The 19552-nt window shown below is 33.1% G+C and overlaps 2 protein-coding genes and 2 non-coding genes across 4 annotated transcripts; all 4 read left to right on the top strand.

Moving 5' to 3' along the window:
• Window positions 1–9526: 9526 nt before the first annotated feature.
• LOC145114804 (uncharacterized) lies at window positions 9527–10185 on the top strand. Its single transcript, XM_079050885.1, has 2 exons — window positions 9527–9614; window positions 9689–10185. Exons 1-2 carry the CDS (start codon window positions 9527–9529, stop codon window positions 10183–10185), a joined length of 585 nt encoding a protein of 194 aa, XP_078907011.1.
• A 5384-nt stretch (window positions 10186–15569) lies between these two features.
• SHH1 (SAWADEE HOMEODOMAIN protein) lies at window positions 15570–18847 on the top strand. Its single transcript, XM_079074852.1, has 9 exons — window positions 15570–15950; window positions 17134–17219; window positions 17289–17334; window positions 17427–17607; window positions 17764–17827; window positions 17939–17990; window positions 18090–18233; window positions 18377–18496; window positions 18655–18847. The coding sequence occupies exons 1-9, from the start codon at window positions 15888–15890 to the stop codon at window positions 18694–18696; spliced, it is 798 nt and encodes a 265-aa protein (XP_078930978.1). The 5' UTR covers window positions 15570–15887; the 3' UTR covers window positions 18697–18847.
• Window positions 18848–18993: 146 nt separating this feature from the next.
• TRNAK-CUU (transfer RNA lysine (anticodon CUU)) lies at window positions 18994–19066 on the top strand. Its single transcript has one exon. It is a non-coding gene; the product is annotated as a tRNA-Lys (tRNA).
• Window positions 19067–19157: 91 nt separating this feature from the next.
• Window positions 19158–19232, top strand: TRNAK-CUU (transfer RNA lysine (anticodon CUU)). Its single transcript has one exon. It is a non-coding gene; the product is annotated as a tRNA-Lys (tRNA).
• The last annotated feature ends 320 nt before the right edge of the window (window positions 19233–19552 follow it).

Here is a 19552-nt window from a genome sequence, read left to right as displayed (position 1 = left end):
AAATCTTTACAAATATATGTTTTTTTAAAATATAACAATAATGTTGTTGTTAAATTTGATATAATAACTCGTATACTAAATTAATATAATATATTGATTATTGTGAATTATATGATAATATATACATCTATTATAACTGCATAATATCAATCGTTTGAATAACTTCTACACTCGAGTTACTCATGAATAAAATTACATATAATATATGGTTTAATGTTATTTATAGTTGTTGTTATTGTTAATTAATTTTTTAAAATTTATTTGCTTAACGTTTTAATTTCTATCATTATAATTATTTAAAACATCAAACATTGTTTTTTGATTTTAAAGGTGACAATATAATCATTTATATAGAGTTATTTTTAACTATTGTTATTGTAAGTTATTTTAATCTACTTATTTGAAAACTTTTAACGATTATAAAAATATCTTTAGACAATATTTTAGTTAAATTGAAATTACAATTTAGTTTTTGCATTTAGCAGTACAATTTATCACTTTTAACTATTCACAAAATATTTTTTGGGTTTTTCAATTGAAACTAAAATTTATATTTAAGTTAACATTGTAATGTTATATTTAAATTAACAATTTAAGTATTTTGTCCAAACTGTTCAAAAGTTGTAGTTTTAAACTGATAATGGTTTACATACAACATATTAAATCTAATATATTAAGTATAATATGTTAAAAGTTAAAGACATAACTTTATAAGTAGAAGTAAAGATATTATTTTAATATTGAAATTTAGTTTATTTATGATTACACTTTAGGTTTGATATTTATTTTACCTTATTAACCAACTTATAATCATTATTAGAAAGACACTACAATTTATCACTTTTAACTATTTACAAAATATTATTTGGGTTGTTAAAGTTAAACTAAAATTTATATTTAAGTTGACCCTGTATTGCTATATTTAAATTAATAATTTAAGTATTTTATATAAATTGTTCAAAAGTTGTAGCTTTAAAATGATAATGATTTACATTCAATAATATATTAAAACTAATAAATTATGCATAATATGTTAAAAGTTAAAAAAAACATAACTTTATAAGTAAAAGTAAAGATATTGTTTTAATATTAAAATTTAGTTTATATATGATTACACTTTAGGTTTGATATTTATTTTACCTTATTAACCAACTTATAATCATTATTAGAAAGAAATTGAAAAGTCATGGGAGTTACAAATGAATGTGGTGAAAGGAAAAATGAATGGGAGTTTCAAATTAATGTGGTGAAAGGAAAAATGATTCATTTATAAGTATACTAGACGAATTCTCGTGCGTTGCGCGGCGCAGGTTAAATATATATTGTTAGACTATTGAAAAATATATGTTTATAATGGTTATGTTTAACATAATATTTTTAAACTAATATATATATATATATATATATATATATATATATATATATATATATATATATACAATCTCAACTATTTTGAACAATAATATTCACTAACATCAACCCACCTTCCTCATTAATAGAATTAAATATAATTATCTATTTAGTATTATTTTTAACAATTGTTATGATTGATTAATTTAAATTTTTACTTATGTGATTATTTTCGAATTTCAATAATGATATTCATTTAAAATACAATTTATTTGTAGCTAACGTTATGTAATTTATAAATTGATGTTATTATAATTTAAATTTAGTGTTCATTAATTTTAAACCACTTATTATTATTAATAAGTTAAAGAAAACTTTTAAGAAACACTTAATATTATTATTCAAACCTGAAACATATACTAAATAATAATGTGATAAGATTGAAAATTTGCATTTCAAAAGAGACTTGCGTGGATAATATAACATATCCATGATTTTTATAATTGGATTTTATTATTTATAATTATCGTTCATTAATTTTAAAACCACTTGTTTTTATTAATAAGTGAAAGAAAACTTTTAAAAATCATTTATTATTATAATTAAAATGTTAAACATATACTAAAATATAAAGTGATAAGATAGACAATTTATATTTTAAAAGAGACTTACATGGATAATATGACATATCCATTATTTATAATTAACTATTGATTTGAAGCAACACAAACATACAAACATATATATAATATATAATTAAATATTATCTATCACATTCCATAACATATGATTGATAACATGAATATAATCTAATTTACATTAAAATTTCAACCACGGCATTCAATGATTGTCTTAACAAAATACTTAAACCAAGAAAAAAAAATAGTATATAACAACTTACAAATTAAAAACCTTAACATAATAACATGGCTCGAAAAATGGTCCAAAGCCCTCAAACCAACACCAAAATCTTTAAACTTGTTTTCTTTGTGAATTTTGTATGTGATTGGTATTTATGTGTCTACAGTCTACACAAAAGGTTGGTCTTTTATAGTAGACTATCCATTAGTTGTTTATTAAACATATTATATAAGTTATAAAACCTTTGAATGGTTAATCATTATTAAGAGACTTTTGAGTGGTATTCATTAAAATAGGAGGTTTCAAATGAATATAGTTTGAATAAAAATGCATATATTATAAGATATGAAAAGTTTTGGAGGTTTTAAATGCATATGGTGCAAGAAAAAATGTCTCATTCATAAGTATATATAGATATAGATATAGATATATAGTTTTATAACTTTTATAATTAATTCATTCGAATGAGGATTTGGTTGTTATTACGACATATTAATACTTATATTGGTTTTTTCATAGAAGAATTATAGAAAAATATTTAATACGAAGTAAACTATGAAATGAAATATTATGATGAAAAATGGTGTCACACTTGGTGCATTGTCAAATCATTGTCTGTGACATCCTCATTTTCTCGGCCCGATAAGACATTTTCTTTATGCTTATCTTAAAATAGAGGATTTTTTATAAATATAGAATTTGTCCCAGAAAAATTATTTCCAAATAAAAAAATTTCATTGATTATTAAAAACTTGGGATGTCATAACTGATATAAGAAACATAAAAATAAACATAGTCATTACAGGCCTTACAACATCTTATTATAGTAATGGCCTACATTTCATCGAGTCTCTCATCAAATATCACTATCCATGTACCTCCGTACCACTACCCGTGATGCCAAGAAATTGAGTGGGTCGGGCTAGGAAGCCTGGTGAGTACATAGAGTTTTCAACCAACAATAATATAATTAATTTGTTTAATTATATATTTCACATTAAACATCTAACCCGATTACCCATCCCCCTTTTCTTATATATTCATCTCTAGGGGACCTATTCTAAGGATCATCGTGAACATCGAGTAGACAATATTGTTTCGAGAATTCCTTCGCAATACATGTCAGTATGGAATAAAGTACATCGTATGAACATGTAGTTCATCAACTACAGGTTGTGAGCATGTTTGTGTTCCACTGGATTGTCTAGAATAGTCTTTGGTCGTCATTTATACTCTGTTATATGACTACATCATTAGTGCAATAGTACTATAAAATTCGTGACATCCTATCATCATTTTCATCTCTCGTCGTACTATAAATGTCATGCCATCTTATCATCATTTTCATCTCTCATTACTCTTTACTATCCAATATATTATAAGTATAAAAATACATATATGGTTAAATTAGATAAGAATCATCTCATATTGTTTCATCTAACACAGAACATCTTAATCACATATAATAAGCACACACAACATTTAATTATCTAAATACTTCATATCTATGTATAAGATGAAAGTAACTATGCACTCACTTGTTAAAGTGGATGACTTGTGATTTGTGCAGAGCTTTGCCTAACACCTCAACTTTTCCTTTAATGTGACCTAGGTATGATTATTTCTAAGTCTTATTCTTATATTCCCTGGAACTAATGATTGTATAGATTCCTCAATAATCCCATTGTCTACCGATCTATAGTTGATAAGGATCAACCAGGTAAGATAATATCAAATGTAGGGTCCGTTTAGTATACATAGTATACTGTTTGAAAATCTCACTTTAAACACCTCACTAAATCTAGCCTAGACATCACCCCCGTAAGTAGATTAATCAGTATTATGACATGGAACCACAGATAAATCTTATTTATAGATTCATAATAACGACTATGAAAATAAATATATGTTACACTTGAAGCATAGAAAGTGCAGCTTAACTTACAGAGATTTCTTAGCGAAAATCGGGAAATTGCACGGGTAGAACTCTGTCCCAAACACTTCTCTTTGTCAGGCTCCTAGAGCTCCAGATTTTCTACTAAAATATCCTAAATACTAGAGAATTTTGAGATTTATAGAAGAAATCCAAAGATGATTGGTTCTGAAATATTGAGGGAGGGGAATGAGGCTTAGCCCCTAATTATAGCCAGATTTTTCCAGGCGTGTCATGCCTATACAGGTGCATGTTGTGAACTTGTGCTATGTTGCTCCTTCAGGTTGCTGCCACATGCTGCACATGTTGGTGGTCTGTGTCACCTTTCTAGAAGGCATGTGTGCCGCGTAATCTACCTACGCGTGACGCTTCTAAAAAAAATTTAGAAAATCGTATCTTTCTCATATGAGCTACGTCTTCGACATTCTTTATATCCACATGTAGCTATCGGCGAGTACGACAACTTTCATTTAAACTCCGTCGGCTAATTCTCACTTTATTTTTAAAGTTATATTTTTAACAGGATTAGACTGTTAAAATCCGTATAAAAATCATTACTCTTTCATACAACATTCGTTCTCGACTGTCTTTATATCGACGAAATCCTTTTCACGAGATCTTTAACTCTCATTTAGACTGTTTCGGCTAACAATCAACCGATTTAAATTCCGATTTTTGAGTCACATACAGCTGCGCTGAAACTTTGAAAAATCATAACTTCCTCATATGAAGTCAGATTTGGATGTTCTTTGCACGTACAAGCTCTCTTTTACGATTACTACGACTTTCGTTTAGATTACTTAGACTAACAAGCAATCGATCTCTAATTTATTTTTATGACAAACATAGCTGTGTCGGTCTGATCGTGAAACTTAGAAGAAGCATAACTTTTTGATTATGCGCTCCTTATATCCACGAGATATTCATTACGACTACTACATCTTTAACTAAGATTATCTATTATATCTTAAATGTCTAGCCCGAATCTGCGAACGTTACACTGTCATATTGATTTTGTCACAAAACATGTTCAACTTGTCATTTTGGACCATTTTTTTAAGTTAAACAAATAAATTTTATAAAAGCTAACATTTCATTAATTGAATGGAAAGTTACACCACTTGAAACATAACCTAGAACACAATGTAGAACATAGGAACAACATAAGGAAATACTCGATTAAGTGAAGGTCGTTGTTAGTATTTATAACGGTTAAAAGTGTGTAAATTTTTTGTTTTTTTTGTTCAATTTTTTGGTTAAAAAACAACGACTTTTTATTGGAAATGGGGTAAAAAAATAAAATCTCTTTCACTCTCCTAGTCGATTGTCGTTGGGAGATGTCGAGCTTGACATTTTGTGCAAATGGAACAGTGTTTTTCAAGGCCACATCAACAATGAAGATGCAACAACATTAGTCTTAGACTTAAGAACTCATTATGGGGAGGTGTCACATGGCTGTCTTAGATTTAGAAACTCATTATGGTCAGGTGAAATGATCTATTGTTTCTAAAACACCATTAGACTCTTACCTAAATCATCTATTTCGTGGATGAATCAAATAGGAATACCATATGAAAATACTATTTTCTTGAAATTCATGCTATCATCTTGAATTGAAATACCATGTGTGTACGAATTATTGTAGTCGTCTCTATGATGATTATTTGAATCCAAAACAGATTAAGAATTTGTGTACATATATTTTTAAATCGCTATGATGATTATTTGAATCCAAAACAGATTAAAAATTTGTGTACATATATTTTTAAGTAATTGATGATGTTGTGGTAAAATTATTTAATACATAATATCATGTTTCCTTAACATTTTACAATTTAAATTATAGTAGATAAATGCCCGCGCGATGCGCAGAAACACATATATAGTTGAAATCTTTACAGTATATGTTTTCTTAAATATAACAAACGTTGTTGTTAAATTTGATATAATAATTTGTATACTAATTGATATAATATATTGATTATTTCAAATTATATGATAATATATACATCTATTAAAACTGCATAATCTTAATCGTTTGAATGACCTCTATCTGCTTGTTACTAATGAATAAAATTAAATATAATATATGGTTTAATGTTATTTATAGTTGTTGTTATCGTTAATTAATTTTTTAAAATTTATTTGCTTAACGTTTTAATTTCTATTATTGTAATTATTTAAAACATTAAACATTGTTTTTGTTTTTAGAAGTAACAATATAATCATTTATATAGTGTTATTTTTAACTATTTTTATTGTAAATTATTTTAAGCTAGTTATTTGAAAACTTTTAATGATTATACAAATATCTTTAGGAAATATTTTAGTTAATTTGAGATTACAATTCAGTTTTTGCATTTAGCACTACAATTTATCACTTTTAACTATTTACAAAATATTATTTGGGGTTTTTAAGTTAAACTGAAATTTATATTTAAGTTGGCCATGTAATGTTATATTTAAAATTAACAATTTAAGTATTTTATCCAAACTGTTCAAAAGTTGTAACTTTAAAATGATAATGGTTACCAACAACAACATATTAAAACTAATAAATTAAGTATAACATGTTAAAAGTTAAACTTTATTGGTAGAAGTAAATATATTATTTTAATATTGAAATTTAGTTTATATATGATTACACTTTAAGTTAAACATAACTTATAATCATTATTAGAAAGAAATTGAAAAGTCATGGGAGTTTCAAATGAATGTGGTGAAAGAAAAAATGCTTCCTTTATAAGTATTTAAATTATATTTTTAGACAAAATTTCACAATTGGTCCCTATGGTTTACAAAATATCTCACTTTGAGGACTTCCTAGCAAAAAGTCACGCGACTGATCCTTATGGTTTCAGTTCATTGCGCGATTGGTCCTTGAACCTAACCTCGTCACTTTTGTACCGTTAGTGTAGGGGTATTTTTGTCTTTTCACCTCGCCGTCACTGTAATCCTTCATTATGCACATAATATACGGATGATCTTTGCAATTAATTACAAAGATCATCTTCCCCAGCTACCCATTATCCTTTCGCATTCATCATCGTCTTCTCCAACGTAACGCAAGGCAAGGATCATCTTCCAGTTCGATTGAAAACGATAATGGTGTTAACGTTATGGTCGGTCCGTTCCAAACACATGAAAGCATCAAACTATGATTTGGAAAGGTTATACCGTAAGTGACTTACTAACATGATCATACATTTTGTCGATTTGAAATTACGCCCAAACAGTTGAATTTTTTTTTTTTTGTTATTCTTTGTTTCAGAGGGAATAAACAACTACTTCACATTGAAAATCCATCACGGTGGGATATTCACGAAAAGCCCTGGGAGAAGGTACGTAGATGGAACAATAGACTATGTTTACTTCGTAGATATTGACGTTTTCTCCGTGCATGGGTTGGATACAATGGTTTGAGAAATAGGGTACGTAGAAGGGTAAACTTTGTATTATCATTTTCTTATTCCAGAAGTAGAGTTGGACTTTGGTCTCTTACCTCTAGGAAATGATGGGGATATGCATGTATTGTCAAATGATGTGGAACAAAATAACCTATTAAGTATCTACATAGAGCATGGGCATACAAGGGTTAACAATTATTTTTTATCCCCAACAAAGGTTATTATTGAGGAGTTGGTTAATGATGTGTCCCCTGAACCAGATAGGAACCAAAAGAAGGGAAAATATGTTGGATCTTCTAGGAAAAAACTAGACTACTCCCAGTCCATTGTGCCATATGGAACATTTGGTGGACCTTCGCAAGTGATACAGGGTAATGAGCCACTCATGGATGATGATCCAATTATGAATGATGAGTCAGTCATGAATGATGAGGCAATCATAGATAATGAACCAATTATAGATGATGAATATGATTGTGAGGATAGTGAAGATGAAAGTGAATTTCATAGTCAGCATGATGCAAAAAAAAAACAGTGTTTGATGAGGAACCTTTGATAGATGATGTGGAGGTGAACATGATCAACTTCTGTAGTGTACTTGATGAAGACATTTACTTGGGGCAGCCTGATCAGACAAACAATAATACAGAGGAACATGAAGACATTGAAGATGAACCTTTAGAAGTCTTAGATAATGATGTGTTTGAGTCATTTGCTAGTGAACAAGAGCCTAGAAAGAAATCATTAAAATCCATTCTAAAACCAGTTGCTTGTTCATCTGGTGAGGTTCACACAAAAGCTTTTAAGATTGGTCAGACTTTTAAGGAAAAGAAAAAGATCAGAGAAGTTATTGTCAACTACTTTGTAAAAGAAAGGAGGGATCTACATTATGTAAATAATGACAAGACAAGAGTTAGGGTAAAGTGTATGGGTCTTTTCCCTTAATTGACTGGTGGCAGTAATAAAGGTAGGGGAAATTTAGTACTTTCCAAGAAAACAACGTGTCCATGGGTTCTTTTTATATCTAGGGCAGATGAAAAAAAGTTTGGGCTGTTAAAACATATGAAGATTATCATTCTTGTTTGCAAACAACGACAGTGAGGGCTTGTTCATCTAAGTTTCTAGCTAACAACATATTGCATCAAGTTGAAAGTAACCCCAAGATCCTTACACGTGCTTTACAGGAGGACTTAGTACAAAGGTATTCACTTTCAATATCAAAGATGAAAGTATTCCGGGCAAAAGCTATCGCAAAACATTTGTGTATGGTGATTATGAAAAGCAATATGATATATTAAGAGAATATACCATGGAATTGCAGTCAAAGAATCCAGGAACAACTGTGAAGATAAATGTGGAAAATGAACCCAACTTGTGTTCTGAAACAAGGATCTTCAAACGTATATATATATATATATATATATATATATATATATGTATATATATATATATATATATATATATATATATATATATATATATATGCTTAGGTCCATTGAAGGAGGGATTGAAAAAAGGTTTGAGAGATTTTCTTTGATTTGATGGTACGTTTTTGAAGGGTCCCTTTCCTGGACAGATCCTCACTGCAATTGGGCTTGATTCGAACAATGGCATTTACCCAGTTGCATATGCCATTGTAGAAACTGAAAATATTAACTCTTGGACATGGTTTTTGGAACACTTAGGTGATGAATTGGATTTGAATTCTTCATCTAACTTCACCTTCATTTCAGATTGGCAAAAGGTACCCTCTAACTTCAACATACTTCACTTTTTTATTTCATTTACTAACTTATTTTAATTGTACTCACATGGAATATTGGCTACAATAGAGAAGCTATTTCCATCAGCTGAGCAAAGGTTCTGTTTAATACATGTGTTTGACAACATGAAATTGAAACACAAAGGAGATGAATCGAGGGAAGCAGTATGGTGTTGTGGAAAAGTATATAGCATACCAAAATTTAATAGGGCTATGGAGAAACTGAAAAAGCTTAACCCAGAACCCCATGAGTGGTTAAGTAAAATTCTTGCAAAACACTGGGCAAGATCCCATTTATCTGGTAAGTATCATACTCTTTTCATTAACATATTTCATAACTGATTTCACTAATTAATTTTTTGGTTTTATACATAGGAAGGGAAATGAATGATAGTTTGACAAATAACTTGTGTGAGGTATTTAACTCCAAGTTAGATGAGGCCAGGGACAAGCCTATAATCATTTGTTTGGAATTTATTAGAGAATACCTCACAAAGAGAATAATAAATGTTCATAAAGTGCTAGAAAAATGCAAAGGTTCTGTAAGTACAACTGCATCAACAATATTAGAAAACAATAAGACAGAGGCAAATCAGATGAAGGTTCTATTCAGTGGAGCTGATAAATATCAAGTGACTGGTCTATGGATGGAGCAGTATGTTGTGAACTTGAAAGAGAGGAGTTGCACTTGCAGGAAATGGGATATTACAAGTATTCCATGCCAGCATGCTATTGTTGCAATGTATGGTAAGATGCAGAATGGGTCAGAATGTGGAGATCCTGAGGCTTGGGTGAACAAATGTTACTGGCTTAGTACATGGAATTCTATGTACCAACACACAATTGACCCAATAAATGGAAGGAGCATGTGATCTAGATCCGATTGTCCAACAACCCTTCTCCCACCCAAACATCAGAAACAGGTTTGTTGTTATACTGTAACATCCGGATTTCTAGGTACTGTATTTATCTAATTATTTTTGAGTTTTGGAGAGGGACTCGGCGAGTAGGCGCTTAGACTCGCCGAGTAGAGCCGCGCATTGTTGGACTGGATTAATGACTGGACTCGGCGAGTCCATACGTGGACTCGGCGAGTCCACGCTGTTTAATGAAACCCTAATTTCTTGGGTTTGGGACCTATTTAAAGGCCCTTAGGGCCGTCACTTGCGGCTACCAAACCCCAGAGAGAAACCCTAAAAGAGCTAGAGCGTTTGTGAGAGGAAAGGAGCCATTTCTTGATCTTTGTGATTGATTCTTACAAGAAGGAGGTGATTCCAGCTTGGAGGGGACCAAGGAGGTTGTGCATCTGGGGATTTCGAGCAAAAGACTTCATCTTTGAGGTATTATGTCGCCCCTTTATCTGTTTTGTTGAAGGAATCCATAGATGTAGAGTTTTTATGTCTTTTATTGGAAGGAGTTGTGAGAATATGGCCCCTATTCACTTTGAGACTTCGGATCTGGACCCATAGTGGTCTAAAGAGCTTATTCCAGCTTGCTTTATGTTGAGCTATGGAGGCAATGAGCTCAGGTTGTTGTTTTTGGGGCTAAATCACCAAGTAAAGCCTCCTAGGCGTCACATGAGTGTCAAGATCCAAGCTTTACGTGATTATCAGGCTTGGGAAGGTCAGATCTATGGTTCTAAGGAACAGATCTGACCTCAGGAGGTCAATTGAGTTTGTGCATGACATGAACTCGCCGAGTCCAAGGACAGACTCGGCGAGTAGGGTTAGGGTTTCCCATGAATCATACAGTGAGTGACTTGCCGAATTGGGGGAATGAAGTGAGTCAGAAGGGGGATAGAGGACTCGAGTTCACGACTGAACTCGCTGAGTCACATTTGTGCACTCGGCGAGTCTGGTCAAGGGTTGACCGTTGACTTTTGTTGACTTTTTGGGTTTGGTCAACAATGGAACTTGTGGACTGTTTGAAGGGTAAAATAGCCTTTTAGCCTTCTTAGAGGACATGTGAGAGTCTAGTCTAGCCTAGAGAGTCGTGATTGATTGAGATGATTATGTTATGTGTATAGGCAGAGGCTAGATCAGTATATATACGGGCGGGATATTATCCGAGACATCCGAGGTGAGTCTTCTCACTATACATTACCTAGAGTGGTATTTATGTGTAGACCAGAGGGTCTTGTATGCTATGTGTATGTATGAGATTATGTGCATTGTGTTATATGTATGCTATGTTTTGTATAGACCGGACCGAAGGGTCCAACGATATAGACCGGACCGAAGGGTCCAACGATACAGACCGGACCGAAGGGTCCAACGATACAGACTGGACCGAAGGGTCCAACGAGCTACGAGACTGGAGGGTCCCGCTGAGACACATCGGACCGGAGGGTCGTATTGTAGCCTCGAGTGGCGTATATGTTGTATGTGGTATATTGGGGAACTCACTAAGCTTTTATGCTTACAGTTGTTGTGTGATGTGTTTCAGGTACTAGTGAGGATCGCGGGAAGGCGCCGGCATGATTCGTACACACGAGAGAGGATTTATTTATATGAGATCTTGGGACATGTTTTGTGATGATACATAGATTTATTATGATTTTGTGATTTTTATGTGGTGGAAAGTATGTTTTGAAATGAAAAATTGTTTTGAAAATTTGGGTGTTACATATACATGTTTTGCATAACTTAATTTGAAACTATTTACTAAACTTGTTGATATGTATCCTTATAAATTTGTTTATAGGTTGGCAAGCCAACGAAAAAAAAAGGAAGAGGGCAGCTGATGAGCCAACTCAAAGTACCAGTTTAAGTAGTAAATACTTGACAGTCACTTGCAGCAAATGCCACAACAAAGGTCACAATGCTAGTGTAACGCCCGTATTTCTAGGCTAGGCATTAATATTGACGTAATAGTCTAGGTTAACCTTTGTAACTCATTTTGAAGTAATAAAGAGGAATTATGTGAATATTATGTGAATTATGTGCTTATCTGCTTAATTATTATGATTAATGAATTAAGAATAAAAATAAGCGTCGAAAATAAATATTAGATAAATCCGATATCTATTAAGAAAGTTGTAGTGGCCGAAACAAGGATTCCGGAGATATAAAGAATACCGAAATCCGAGTTATAACGAAGAAGTTATGACTTGTCAAAGTTTCGCGACAGAACCGGTACGCCACTACGTGACGTAAATAGTGAATTTACTATAGAACGATTTTTAGCCTTAGCGATCTAAACAAAAATCGTAGTATTCGTTAAACCGAGAATTTTCATAAAAAGAACGTCCAAATCTGACTTCGTATGAGGAAGTTATGATTTTTCTAATTTTCAGCTTAGCAGTAGACAGCTAAAAACTCGAATTTTGGATCGAGTGATTTTTAGCCGACACAACCTAAACGAGAATCGAAGGTCTCGTCAATAGTAGTACAACGGTAAAAAGACAGACGAAAACGGACGTCGGCTGAAGAAGTTATGAATTTTTAACGGATTTTCCTGTCCCGGTCTGTTAAAAATAATAATATTAAAAATAAAGTCAAAAATAGCTGACGGAGTCTAAACGAAAGTTGTAGAGCATAATTTTACCTACGCGTGCATATAAAGAACGTCAAAAACGGAGTTCGTATGTGAAAGTTATGTGTTTTAGAAGTTTGGGACACAAAATTCGAGAAAAATGCTAAAACCGAGGAATTTCGCATGGCTGGGGTTCGGCCACGTCACCTCGCATGCGAGGCCGCCTCGTGTACGCCACATGCTCGTTTCTGATTCGACCGAAGGTGCGGCCCAGTAAGAACTCGACGCACCTCGCACCGGTGGCAGATCTGAAGCGAGCCACGTGCCTCGCCCTCGCATCCGACGCGTGTCGATGACTCCCCTCACATCCGAGCCTCGCTGCTGCTGCTGCGTGTCCCTTCTTTCGGCCAGAGCTCCGAACCTCGCACCTATATAAAGGGGGTGCGAGACCTCCTGGGTAACTTTAGAAAATTCACATTTTCCACCCCTTAAAAAATATTTTTATAATTTCGAATTCCCCCGAAGCCCCGATATCATACCTAACACCCGAAACACGTTCCGTAGTGCCCGAAGAGCCGAGAAATTTATCTTTTCGGTTTTGAAGCTCAACCTTCGAAAGCCCGATTTTTCATTAAAGCTCCTGGTTTCATCGGAAACGAAGTGCTGCCCGATTATCGTTAAATCAAGTGAGTGTGTAGTCACTTTCATCTTACACATAAATATGAAATATTTTCTATAAAATACGTGCTATGTGTAATTATATTGTTTGTTTATTTGAGATGAATGTTGAATGAATATTTTATACAGGTTTTAAAATGTATATGTATTTTTATCTACAAAAATGTTGGGTAAAACATGGGTAGATAGTTGATGTGTGATGAAATAAAATGATGAGAGACCTCGATGTTATTGTGATCCAGTCATCTAGCGGAGTATGGATGACGACTACAGACTTTTCTAGATAGTCCCGTGGAACGCTGGCAGGCTCGCAACCTGTAGGTGTTAATGAGCTTGGGTGTTCATTTGTTGTACTCCATCCCCCACATGGTGGCCTTATTTGACATAAATTGCTGGGAAACCCCCAGAGCAGTGTTGTCGCCCCGATGAAAATCCTTAGACTGGGTCCCTTGTGATAGTTGTTTTAGGGACGTAAAGTGAGGATAACAGGAATGGGTAATCGGGTTATTGTTGTTTGATGAAATTAATAAATTTATTTATTGTGGGTTGAAAACCCTATATGCTCACCAGGCTCCCAAGCCTGACCCACTCAGTTTTCTTTGTATTACAGGTAGTGGCGCGAGAGCATAAGTTGAACGACTTATCAAGATATTTTGATTATAGGCCTGTAGTGTATATAACTGTTGTAAGGCTTATAATGTGCCGTTTATGCTTTTGGTATGTATCGGAACATGACATCCCGAGTTTTGTTATATAATGAAAATACATTTCTTTAAGAAATGCTTTGGTAAATCATATTTTATCATATTTCGTTTTTGGAACAAATTCCGCAACTCTTTTAATCAAAGGATTACTCTGAAATTATTTTAAAAGCATAAATTAAACCGGTCTTTTCTGGCCGTGAATTTGGGGATGTCACAGCTAGGACATGCAAGGGACAAGGAGGTCCTAGTGAAGTTGGAAAGGGGAGTGGACAGAAGAAGGGGAAAGCTGTTGTAGTTTAGTTTGTAGCTTTAAGTATGCTTTTGCTATTATGTCTAAGTATTTAACATGTCTACTATGTTTGGTTATGATATGTTTGTAGAGACAAATACTTTTGATAGGTATTTTGGGTATTGTATGTTTGTAAACATGATATTGCACTTACATGCATTATGGTTAATGATATTTTGGTCTACTATGTTTGAACTAGTACATTTTCAATTTTGGTAATGCCACTTTGGCAACTAGTTTTTTGGTTATGTTATTGCACATTAATAATCAACTTTACACTTACATGCAATCAAATTGACAATTTGCTTCCTTGCTAATACCAGTTCACATTAAAACTAAACATCAAACTTACATTATATATAATAACCATTACATTTTCTTGTCCCAACATTACATACAATCACAGGGAAAATCCTTCAAAAGCTATAACAAAAATGAGACCAAAACACAGATTCCAAATCACAGATTTCCCCCCAAAAGCTTCTTGATTTTTTTACTTGAAAAAGTAACACACCAAGAAAAACAACCAACTCAGACAAAGTAACCATTTCACCATCATCAATCTTGCTTCGAGATTGTTTCTTCCATGCAACAACCCTAGAATCACAACAATTGACCTAGGGGGACATGGGAGGGTCGAACCATCCAAAAAAGCTGCATGTTCCTCCTAACCTTGAGCATGACCAGAATCGACGACCTAGGTTCAAATCAGTCCACGATGTCACCAAAATCGTCGGTCTTCCACAGTGGCATATCACCATCGTCTTTTTTTTGGAATAGAATGTGAGTAGGGAGGGAAGAACAGAAGAAAAGAACGAGAAGTAGAAGGATACAAAGGTGAGGCTTACATTATATAGTTTGCTGCACAACGAGGTGAAAAGACAAAATTACCCCTGCAATAACGGTACAAAAGTGACGGGGTTAGGGTTAAGGACCAATCGCGCAATGAACTGAAACCATAAGGACCAGTGGCATGATTTTTTGCTAGGAAGTCCTCAAAGCGTGATATTTTGTAAACCACATGGACCAATTGTGAAATTTTGTCTATTTTTTTATCAACATTAAATAAAAAAGAGGTTACAATAGTAATTTAGTAAAACTGAAAATGTAAAAGTGATTGATAGCGTTACACCAAACACCACCAACGCTGAAAGTGTTGATGTATGAGCAGGAGCGCGGTGATCGAAGCTACACTGTCCCACTGTAGGGGTTCATCGGAGAATCAGGAACCCTAGCTCAAATCCATAGCGATGTTTTAACTCAAATTAAGGTCAGTTGCAGTGATGATCAACAAAGAAGACGGAGACAAAAGCTGCCGAATGACTGCTACTGTTAAATACATATCATCCGCCTTCAATTCATAAATTACTCATCAACATCGTTGTTAACCTTTAAATTCCGACACTACCGGACACCGAACCGATCAACGATGACAAGTGAACCGATGGACACTACAGAAACAGAGAATGTTTCTGAATTTACACTCGCCGAGGTATTGCCTCTTCTAAAAAATCCATGTCTACTTATGTGTCAGTGCGCGCTGTCTGCATGTTGCTAATAGAAAGTATTAGCTCTCGTATGCAAAAGTTTGGATAAATCATATAGCTAATTTATAGGGAAAACCTTTTCAGAAATGTGATGTATTCGTCGAAATTTTCTACAACTGTTCAGAATTTATGTCAATTGTTGTGGATGTAGTCCACTATATGCTTTACCTGTTGATAAAAAAATGTTAAATTTTGATCGTTCATGCTTTAGTTGAGGCAGGGGTTTTTGTTTTAACTTTTTTTCTAATTGATTGTGGGAAATTATTATTTTGATGCCGATTTGTAATTTGCAACAAAATCACTTTGACATGAACATAAGGGTAATTCCAGTATCAAGCCGTGTCTTGGTGGATCAAACTTAAGATTTCACAGCTTAGGACATATCACATATAGTTTAATAAATGATATGAAATGACTATTGAAATCACCTTTTAGTGAGAAAGATCACTCCTCCATGCCCAAAGAAAATGACTTTCGATTTCAAGTAGACTTTCAGTAAACAGTAAAATTGTTATGCATTCCAAAACTCTGAAAAAATTCACCTTATTAAACTCTATAGAGAACTGTGGCCTTAGTTTTGTAACATAATCCATTTTTAATTTTTTTTCTCAGGGTCTTTGTACCCCCATTGTGATTTGTGAAAGTTTCTGTAATTAGGGATCACCAAAACTTCACAAAAGGTTGCCTTAAATCTAATTCATATAATCATATATAACACCTTGGATGTGATTGATTAGCTCCTTATATCTCAAAGAGCCAAGGGAGGTTTTTTGTTAATTGTTAGTTATGGTCTGGTAATGTGGATTTGAATGGTTATTTGGGTTTGTATGCTACAGTTATATCTTAACGTAGGTCCTTTTTTGGTGGCTTATTAAACATAATATACATTATCATTATTGGTAAATGTTTATCAGTATTAGTAGTATTATAGTATTCATCTGATTCTAACATGGTAAGAGACGAGAATATTCGAGAATGCAAAGTTGTTGAACTCACATGACACATCCAATAAAAGAGGAATACATCTACACATCTACCTGATAGAAGTTGATGCAAATGTGGGATGTGAATATATTGTTTACACTTTATATAAGATATTACATTCTCATTTCTCTCTCCATTTGGCAGATCCTGGAAATGGAAAACTTATACAGGAAACGGGGTAAAGAAGTACAACAACAGGAGTTCTGTGAAGAACTTGCAACCAAATTCAGGTAAAATTTCTGTTGAAACTTTGCATAGATTGTTCATGTTCTAACCTTTTCTCTCTCTCTCTCACACAGTTGCTCGGGTAATAGAGATGGGAAATCTAGCATAACATGGGACCAAGTTAGTTTTACACATTCTTTTACTTATCTAATCCTTTTTATCTACTCCCTACACACACATACAAATGATCATGTGTTGTCTTCCTTGCATAGGTACACACCTGGTTCCTTGATAGACAATTATTTTCAGCTGTTAAGAGTAAAACTCCAGTGGCTCATTCAAATGAAGTGACAAAGCAGCCTGCAATCATAAACTCTTCTCCAAATGCTCTAAAAAATCTTGTGGCCTTGTCAAAAGCATGGGCTGCATCTGAAAAACCTAAAACACCCAAAGGTTCATTTTATATTTCTTTCTCATCGAGCATGAAACTAAAAAAAAAAAAAAAAAAAAAAAAAACATCTATTAATTATTTGTTACAGATTTCAAATATGTATGCTTTTTTTTGCTTCTGGAAAAGAATTATGCTTCATTATTATGATTCTTCTACAGCTCAAAGAGTTGCAGAACTTTCAGATTTGATTTTTGAAGCCTTGTCAGCAAAGGATTGTGCTTGGTGAGTAACTGTAAATATATTTGATGATTCTGATATATTCTTTTTATAGGTAATTAGTTACCTTGTGAAGTGGCTATCATGTATGTAATAATTTCCTCACTAACTTTTCAGGTATGATGTTGCTGCTTTCACTAATTTCAGAGTTCTTTACCATGGCGAGCTCGTAAGACCTCACAACCACAAATTGACAGTATGATTGTGTAATTATGAATCAGGGGCAATCTTGTCTTTATTTAAGTTTTTTTTTTTTTGAAATGTGCAGGAAGTTCGTGTGAGATTTTCTGGTTTTAGTCATGATCAAGATGAGTGGGTGAATGTAAGAAAGGGACTTCGTGAGAGGTCAATACCCTTGGTTCCTTCAGAATGTCACAAAGTCAAAGTTGGTGATCTTTTGCTATGCTTCAGGGTATGCTTTACATATCTCTTTTCCTTATAGTATTGTTTATTAGTAGAAATGTGCAAGATGGTTGCTAAAAAGTACATTAACTTATTTTCATAGTTTTATACCAATAAAATATGATCATATTATTTGTTGATGTTGATTTACAGGCAAATGAAGATCATGCACTTTATTCCGATGCACAACTCCTACGTGTTGAAAGGCAGCTGCATGATACAGATAGTTGCACATGTGCCTTTCTGGTTCGCTTTGAGTACGATAATGCCGAGGTAAATAAATTAAAATTTCATTTGAAAATACGATAAATTTCACTTATTAAGGAAAAGGCATTTCAACGCACTTAAATTTTATTTCTTATTTGGTACACTAATATTTGGTTTATGGTTATGCTCTTTTTTCTTTTTTCTAATTTGTCTCGTTTAAACAGGTGGAAGTTCATTGCAGCGAGATTTGTCGCAGGCCATCATGAAGAGGTTACTTTGGTTGGCAGACATTATTATGTTGTCATGAAACTTGATGTTAATGATTTGGATTACATTGTGTGGTTAATTGGTTGTTGTGACTTTTAAGTATTGAGATAATTTATTATATGGATTTTTAATATTAATATTTTTAAACGACAGAGGACAAAGCTAAATTATGTACAAGTAAAGTATTTACTTAGTTTTGTTGTAACCAATATACGAAACTGAATGCTCGTATGCAGATAACAAATACTTGGAATAATCACACTTCAATAGCGCTAGCTCAATTTCACAAACATGTAGCCCGTCTAGCTCAGTTGGTAGAGCGCAAGGCTCTTAACCTTGTGGTCGTGGGTTCGAGCCCCACGGTGGGCGATTAAGGTTTTTTTAAACTGTTTTAACTTTCTTTTTAGCTCAGTGTTACTATTTTGATTCATTAATTATTTGGATAGAAACTTAACAAACAGCCCGTCTAGCTCAGTTGGTAGAGCGCAAGGCTCTTAACCTTGTGGTCGTGGGTTCTCGAGCCCCACGGTGGGCGTATATAATTTTTCTACATCAGTTTTTGATTTAGGAAATCTCAAACTAAAAACTGAAAGTAAATTTTAGGTTAAAATTTAAATAGATCGATTTCTTTTGTTCTTTTTCCGATTTAGGTCCGCTACAAAGAATATGAATCCATTTTCATATGCTTGAATACAATGCATTATGCATATGATACAAGATAGCTAATTAGATATAACAACCTTTAAACAGAAAAAGTTGGTATTCAACTTCTGTGTTTTGTTAGTATATGATCGGCACCAAATCTCTTATCTGGTAGCAACGATGTATTAACAATTCAAATTATGACTTCAATTC

This window comes from Lactuca virosa, chromosome 1 (assembly GCF_052849685.1).
Source record: "Lactuca virosa cultivar CGN04683 chromosome 1, Lactuca_virosa_CGN04683_v6, whole genome shotgun sequence".
NCBI lineage: Eukaryota > Viridiplantae > Streptophyta > Magnoliopsida > Asterales > Asteraceae > Lactuca > Lactuca virosa.
This window is presented reverse-complemented; position numbering and strand designations above follow the sequence as displayed.